The sequence below is a fragment of the Kryptolebias marmoratus genome, linkage group LG13 (genome assembly GCF_001649575.2).
Source record: "Kryptolebias marmoratus isolate JLee-2015 linkage group LG13, ASM164957v2, whole genome shotgun sequence".
In the NCBI taxonomy this organism is placed as follows: Eukaryota; Metazoa; Chordata; class Actinopteri; order Cyprinodontiformes; family Rivulidae; genus Kryptolebias; species Kryptolebias marmoratus.
Genome location: NC_051442.1, coordinates 15,750,576 through 15,758,795, shown reverse-complemented (window position 1 = coordinate 15,758,795; position 8,220 = coordinate 15,750,576). Strand labels below are relative to the sequence as shown.

At 40.0% G+C, this 8,220-nt stretch overlaps 1 protein-coding gene across 2 annotated transcripts in view; it reads right to left on the bottom strand.

The window, feature by feature from the left end:
• LOC108247591 (ras-related protein Rab-6A) overlaps positions 1 to 5,191 on the bottom strand; it is a 15,460-nt gene extending 10,269 nt beyond the window's left edge. The window contains exons 1-6 of one of the 2 annotated variants that reach the window (XM_037978973.1): positions 4,847 to 5,190; positions 2,167 to 2,225; positions 2,019 to 2,072; positions 1,383 to 1,488; positions 1,107 to 1,218; positions 827 to 920 (exon numbers count right to left, since the gene is read on the bottom strand). In XM_037978973.1, coding sequence (XP_037834901.1) covers positions 827 to 920; positions 1,107 to 1,218; positions 1,383 to 1,488; positions 2,019 to 2,072; positions 2,167 to 2,225; positions 4,847 to 4,916 — 495 coding nt within the window. In that variant the 5' untranslated portion in view covers positions 4,917 to 5,190. Of the gene's footprint in view, positions 1 to 826; positions 921 to 1,106; positions 1,219 to 1,382; positions 1,489 to 2,018; positions 2,073 to 2,166; positions 2,226 to 4,846 lie in introns of both variants that reach the window. The other variant, XM_037978974.1, reaches the window with a different exon arrangement.
• Between the last annotated feature and the right edge of the window lie 3,029 nt (positions 5,192 to 8,220).

Below are 8,220 nucleotides of genomic sequence, written 5' to 3'. Positions count from 1 at the left end.
GAGTGAGAACAATTTGCAAGCAATTCAGCTTACATCACATCTCAGCTTTAAAAGCTCAACTCCACACTCTCTATTTCTGAATTGAGAAAGCTCCTCGGATGAGAAGCGAAACGTCTTCAGCTACAGAATAGAAGTCCAGTTGTTTTTGTTTTTTAACTTTTTTTGAATTTACCATGGCCTGGATGACTGAGAATCTACACCAGCAAATTGCCAAGATTTCTGTTTAAACAGAGAGAAGAAGAAAAACACTTATAAGAAACACTGAACTATAAAAAAAATAAAATAAAAGGTGTCACAAAACGTTTCAGCGTTCATCCAAACACCATCAGTTGTATGATGATGGTGATTTTATAAACACTGAAACATTTTGTAACACCTTCTTACAGTTTTTTTGGTTCAATGTTTATAAATTATATATTTTAAAGAAATCTCTTGTCAGCTGGAGGACTAATCGAACCTTCTGTTGAAATAAAAATATGAGGCCTACGAGTTCAAACACTGAACTAGACTACAAGAATCCTTGGAAATAAACTTGACTTTGAGGCCAGGATCAAGTTATTCGAGCTGAACAAAAACATGAAACTGCAATAAATGTTCTTTTGTAAACCCCCAGCAAGAAAAGGCAAAAATGACAAAACAGGAAATTAATTATTACCTCGGAGCTGTTTTGCACAACTGGTGCAGATTGTAACGAAACGTTTTTTTTTGTAATCTGAATGAATCTCAGGCCTCCAGCGACTCATTTCAGTTGGAAGCGTTTGGCGTTGAAGCTCGGGCGGCAGAAGCTGCGGCAGGACTGCAGAGCACGGCTCTCACACGTCCTTACCTGCTTCACGTTGTAGCCTGCTTTCGCACTAGTCTCAATAAACATTACATTTAGTTCTTTGGCTTTCCGCTCACCCTCTTCAATAGATACTTGCCTGCGGTAGATAAGGAAGTTAAGCACAAGATGTACAGAGGCAACGTTCACATGCAGACAAAATCGATCACATACTGGACGACAACGGATCGAATAAATTCAGTCAGTGACGGAGAAACAAGCTTTAGGAAGTTAGAGTCAACAGATCAGCAGTGAGGATCGGAGACTTCAGGGAGGAACAAGTCACCTTTTGTCTGCGAGATCTGTCTTGTTTCCCACCAACATAATAATGACGTCACTTCCCCTCTCTGTTCGGACGTCGTCGATCCACTTTGTGGTTTGCTGGAAAGAGTTGACATCTGAAGGGAGGACAACAGGAAACAGGAAGCAGGACATCAGTCTTCAGGAGAGGACGGACCCCAGCAGGAGAAGGATTAGGAAGAACTCGCAGGCAACCATCTTAGCCTAACTCTGACTAAAAGAAAACATTTAAAGGTAACATCTCTTTTTTGGCATCACCTACTTGTGATGTCGTAAACTACGACGGCGGCAGCCGAGTCGCGGATGTAGCTTGGGATCAGGCTGCGGAATCGCTCCTGTCCCGCCGTGTCCCACAGCTGCAACCTGATCTGCAGGGCAGGAAGAGGATGGGACGACAAATAAAAGAGGAGGGGAAAAACAAACAAACAAACAAAACGAAACAGAGGGTCAAAATAAAGTAATAAAGAAAAAAAAAGAAACAAACAGACAAATGAGCTGAGTTTGTGTGGCAAAAAGGAAAATGATGGGGAGGACACAAAGATGGAGCAGAGAGTAGAGCATGCAGGGGACCGTCAGAGAGAGCAAGCTGTCTGGGCCTGGAGGGGAAAGAAATAAAGTCACCCTTCACTTGTCATCGACCCTCTTCCTCTGATCAAGTAAGGTGTTCCAGTTTTAAAAAATGTGATGAGAGATAGATGGAGGGGTGGGAGGGAGAGGAAGACAACTTAAGCTGAGGAAGAAAGCACACAGAGCAACTGAAGACTTCCTGATCACATTATGTGGGTTTGTTTGTTGTTGGAGAGAAGATAACTCGACTCCTAAAGGCGTGAAACTAATCGCCCCGTCAGAAATTAGTCCTGCAGCACTCAAACCTCGGAAGAGAGAAGGATAAACTCACTGTTCTGTCTTCAAGGTACATGGTTTTCGACAGGAAATCTATTCCTATTGTGGCCTGAAAATGAGGAAGAAGAAGTGAGAAGTCATGTTTGCTTTAAATCAGCATTAATAACTGTCTTAATGAGGCTCTTATTAACTTCCAGACTCACTTGGTAAGTGTTGTCAAAGCTGTCGTACATAAACCTGGTGATCAACGACGTCTTTCCCACTGAAACAGAAAAATAAAATCAGAACCAAGAAGCACACAATCGGCTCAATTTGGAGGTTATTCGGAGCGAGAGTTTGTAACGGACTCTGCTCCACAACAGAAGATTGAATCCATAATTTGTTAACTAAAAATAAAAGTCCTGAATTGATTTTGTTCCCCCCCAGACTGCAAGGCAACGAACTAAAGTCCAAAGATATCTAATTTATGGACAAAGATCAAAGAAACACACATCTAAAAAAAAACCAAGAGAAAAATACAAAAATACAAATTTCACTAAACTGTATCGACTTAATGATGGATAACATCTGTCACATTATTTCAAACAGGATATTAGCTTTTTGAGAAAAAACCTGTTTGTTTTTATTTATTCTTTTGATAAATTAGGTTGTTTTTTGTTTACATTATTAGGAAAAAAACAGATTTAATCTTTACTATATCATTAAAGAATGTCCATAATTGGCATTTGGCAACTATAAAAGACTTAAGAGGTTAATCTAAAACGTTGTTGCTGACAGGACTCCTGCCGTCACTTGGACCTGCGGGGTCAGTGTTTCCCAGCAGTGGGCTGTTGTTTCTGCTCGGGTTACAGGATCGGTTACGGCGCGCATCGAGTGACGGCGACGCCGCGGCCGAAGCCAACGCAGCTGCAGGGACAAACAGCTGATTTCAGGCCAACAAACACCGTATCTGTCCCACCCCCACCCCCCGAACCTCGACGAGTCACATAAAAAAGCCACGTGGAGGGAAATGAGGCGCGCTGACTGACGGGTACAAAAAGTTTCTTCATTCGATCCTCCAGGAAGAAAACACGGATCGAATCAACTAAATGACTGAAAACAACAGACTGAGGTGATGCAGACGAGACAACCAACCATAAGCTCTGATTTTAATGTTGTAATATTAAATGTTTCTGTAATCAGCTCCTTTCATTGTGTCTCAGTTTGGGTTGTTATAATTATGAAACTTTAGGTGTTTAACCACCAAAAACAACAAAGATGATGATAAACCATTTTCAGTTTATCTTTACGCAACTAATATAATATCAGCTGAGTAATAATATAATATTTTACCTACAACTTAAAAAGAATAACTTCATAATATAAAGAAAAAACACTTTATTTTAATTTGCCTTTTAGGTTTTCTAAAAATCTGCACATGAACCATGTTTAGTTTGTCTGTTTGCCTCAAATATTTATTTGATTTAGCAAATATCTGCAGACTTCTGACAGCTCTTTTTTTAAAGCTTTTGCTTGCTCGTTATTCCTTTAACTATCCAAGTTTGTTTTCTTGCTTTATAAGTAAAAAGACAACTTATGAAGTGAGTGGCTTTGTAACATCTCAGTCTGATCATAACAACAACGAGAAAGGCTTCAGCCTCCATCTAATGCAGATTTAACCTCATTAAGCACCATTTTCACTACATTCGTTTATAACTACTGTAATGGTTATGGTGAAAGAATGCCAAAGGCAATAACTTTTTAAATGTAAGCTGATATCTGGAGATAAATGAAGGATTTAGTGATTCAGGGGCCTGAGCCTGATCTCATCTAATATGAGACTGCTTTCTTTACAGAAACTATTGCAGAAAAAACCCCAACCCTTTAGGTTAATTTAAAAAAATGTCATCATCACATAGTTGGCTTGGCGGAGTCTACTGGACTCCTCTGGTGACAAAAACACAAATTACACATTTATGTTTGTGAAACATCTGTGCCATGAAGCTGTATTATAGAAAACATAATAAAGCATTTTGGTTATTGGTGGTGCATTTTGATCACATCAGGTTTTTAAACGCATGTTTGGTGATGTAAACACAACAGGAGCCAGAATTAATTTCCCTGTACGGAATAAATTCTTCCAGTTTCCAAACAGTCTCTAAAAAAAGAGTAACTTGGAGTCGACAGCTCCCACTGGAACTCTTTTAGCTTCGTTCAGCTAAAAAATAAAAATAAAAAAAATCTACACCAAACCCCAAATTAGGCTTATGCCTTGGACTTAGTGTAGGCTGACAATTATAGGCAGCTTGGGAAGATGATGCATGCTCTTGACTGGACCAGGATGGGTCCCATTAATGCAGCCTGTGTTCACTGTGGGTGGGTGGTGGGTGGAGGGATGAGGGGGAGGCTGAAGGAATGTGACCAGACAGGTTTGGATAATTGGAAAGTGTCCCTAGGATAGAAAATCTCATGCATGCTATGCTTTACACTGCTACATCAGATAATACAGACAGTATATCCGGGACTCCTTGATAAGAAGTAATGGAAAAACATGATTACAGTCATAAGGAGAGTAGATGTATTTACACTGTAGCTGCTACTGACCCGTCATGTTATTTTAGTTGTCTTAGATAGCAGCTAACAAGTCAGGCTCCAGGCGTGAGTCACGGTGATCTGGGTGAGAGTGAACTCCAGATCCATAAAGCCAACGTGGACAAGACGGCATCGAGAGTTTCGCAATGACACAAACTGAGCCGAACATACCGATGCAGCTAATGTTAGCGGGCTAACCCTAACACAGGCTAACACTGCAGGCTAAAACTCACCGACAACAAACTTTACCACACAGAAGAGGGTTATTTTTGTTTGTTTTATTTTGTTTTTAACCACCATTGCCAAACTTACCACTCTGTTCCCCGAGAAAGACCAGTTTAAATTTTCTTAAAGGGTTCCCGAAGTCTCCGGCCGCAGACATGGTGACTGAATCCCAAACTGACGATCCTCTTCTCCCCCCCCGAAGCTCCCCGGCTAGTCCGCTAAACGGCGAGCTAAGCGGCTCCTCTCGGTTGTCAAAGGCCCGGAAATCCGCTCGACGAGCCCTATCGACGCCCACCTGGCGGGTTTTAGTGCTCTGAAACCGCTTCTTTAAGCGTCAGCGGGCTGTATGACAACTCTGTGACTAACGCTGCAAAGTTAGCATTACTCCGGTCCCTCTGACTACAGCGGCGGAGCTCCTTCTTCTTCTACAGACACAAAGCGAGCGTTGTTTTTGCCTGCACTGTTATGCTGCCCCCTAGCGGTCCAACAAAACCATGAAGAAAAACAGCTGGGAGCCGTCGGCGAAGAAACTAAATGATACATTTTAATTGTAAAGGCACGGAATCAATATCACATTTAGTTATATTTCACGACCTGGGCTCGCTGTAAATAAATATCGGGCTGAAGGCTGATTATGGGATCCACGTAGTCAAGGAGACATGTTGTACTTTAGTATGACCACAAGGGGGCGCGCTCACACCACAGCTAGGATTTCACACACTAAGCAACTTCAGTGCTAATCTAATCAGCACTTGTTCTAAAGGAACCTAGCATGGCCTGATACTGGATTACAAGCAAACCTTTAGTGAGTCTTTAGCTTTACATACACACCAAAAATGTTACTTTTTACTGGTGAAGGTCACTTCACGCTTATCTTATTTCTCTCACCTTTAGTTGACTTGACTGAAATGCTTTTATTTTTACGCTTTTATATGATTGATTTGATAATAAACTGCCCTCTAATCTCTGTGACACTTGCAATTGCATTGTTTTGTCTAAGGGATATTTAATAAGTGTTAAAAACAATGCATATATAAGATAAAATGGCTTTCTAATGCATTAAAGTGTGTTTAGCAAAAATGCAACACTAGAAGGGCTTTTAGAAAACCTGAAACAGATGTTTATCAATTTTTAAAGTGACAAAGAGTGAGAAAAATAAGTTTTAGTGTGCACTCCTTTGAGGTTATTTATCTGGTTGAAGAAAGTCACCTCTTTCTGATCATGACAGACTATTTTTTGGAGACACTGCTGCAAGATGAACGTGTGGTTTTACAGTCACTATCGGGATGCCAGCCCCTGCTGGCAGCCTTTCAACGTAAAGCTAACTTCTGGCATTGATCATTTCTGCGAACAGAATGAAATCACAGTTATGGGTAGCAGTATGGGGGTGTGAAAGTGGAACTTGCTCAGACCTGCTCTGTCTGACGCCTTCTCATCAGAGACCCCTAGAGCCTTTTTTTGGATCGCCCGTGACCTCCGGCTTGTGGGACAGCAGCTGTCCTGAAGGACGAAGGCCCGTGGCAACAATGTACAAGGTCTCCTGAAGACAGGTGTCAGAATGAAACTGCTGGCTTAAACACTTCATAAGTTAAATGGAGCTTTTGGATATTTCGGAGTGGAGTTCTGTGGAAAGGTTATAAACATTTAATATCTTACCTGCTGTAGCTCTTTGAATGACCTCAGTTTGGAGAAATGGAGTTGAATTCTGACTAGAATGACGAGTTTAAACCAAGCCAAGACCAAAGTGGATTGCTGCCATTATTTTATAGACCATCACACCTCCATTAAATTTACATTTCATGGTTCTCTACAAAAAATACTTCAGTTATTTTCAAGCACAAACAACCAAAGCACAGCCTGGGTGCACTTCTGTCTGGAAATTACAATATTTATAAAAACTTATAATAATTAACACTTATGTTTTGACTATGCTAGATGGATGATATATACTTTTATTGATCCCAGAGGAAAATTCAAAAAGCCCAGAAGCATCATGACAATAAATAAGCACATTAAACTCCTTAAGTTGAACTAAACTAATCAATCAAATGTTCATCGTGACCCAAAATAAAACATATTAAATAAACACATTAAACTTATTTAACCTCCTGAGACCCAAGCTGAAGGTCTTAGGAGGTTAAAATAAAAATAATAAAACACTTTAAACTCTTTTTTTTCTCCAAACTGAGACCGTTCAAAGAATGGTCTACAGCAGGTAAGATATTAATTGTTCATTATACTGAACAACGGTTTATCATGTTGATTTAGTTGTTCTTAGTTTATTAGTGTTCAGTGAATCTAAAAACTATTATTTTTAAATAATTAAAATATTTTTATGAAAACAAATATGCTAAATCAGTCTTTTTCTAGTTTAATTAAACTACAACCTAACAAGATAATGACAGGACGATAGGCTGTAGTTGCTGTGGTTTATCTAATATCTTCCTGCTGGAATGTTTTGTGTCAGATCCTCTATGTTTTACTGTATTTCTTTCACTATTTCTGAATCTCAAACAAGGCAGAAATGATGTGCTGTGGTGCATTTAGGGAAAAGCTCAGTTCTGCTCTTTCTACCTGCACTGATTGAAAAACCAGAGCTGCATTCCACATAAGTCCCATTTCTTAAAAGTCACTTCCGATTTCCATATTTCATCCACTCTGCTTATTGTGAGGCATAAGTTCCCCTTTGGATGTAACTCTTAGTAACATTTCAGAGGCTTAAACACTGACCGTCCCTATAAGACTTTTGCTGTGTAGCTGTGGCGGCCATCTTGAATCAGGTTAACTCAAAAATGTAATCAGTTGCAGAAAAAAACACAGAATGATTACCAGCTGCAAGTTTTACTGAATTTGTCCAGTGGTTCATGAGGCATTATTGCTAACATGTAGACACACAAACACACACAAACCTTATTGTCCTTCTACTCCTTTCTGTCGTGGGCAATAATTGGAGTCTACAGTTGTGTTACATTTCAGAGAGTGTGGTATTTTTGTGCTTTAGCTCTTCTAGGTCACCGAAGAGAAGACACACACCTGCGCCCTCTTCTCATTCATGTGCCATCCAGTTATTCCCAGAGCTTCAGCTGCTCTGCTTGAAGACCGGGCCCTGCCAAACTACAGCCATCCACCCCCCTCTCCCCCTCCCTGCTTCAGCACTCCTACACCATATGTCCTTGGTAAAAGGAATAGACCCCCCTACACACACACACACACACACACACACCCTCCATTCCCCCTGCTAAAGATGCTGAACTGACAAAATCTCCTTCGCTCTATATCTCCCCCAGCCTCCCATCTTTAACTCTTTCCTACACATGGTTGTGTTGCACAAAGGTCGTGTGAAATATGCTCACCTCATTATGTTTTTTATTATTATTATTATTATTATTATTATTATTATTATTATTATTATTATTATTATTATTATTATTATTATTATTATTATTATTATTATTATTATT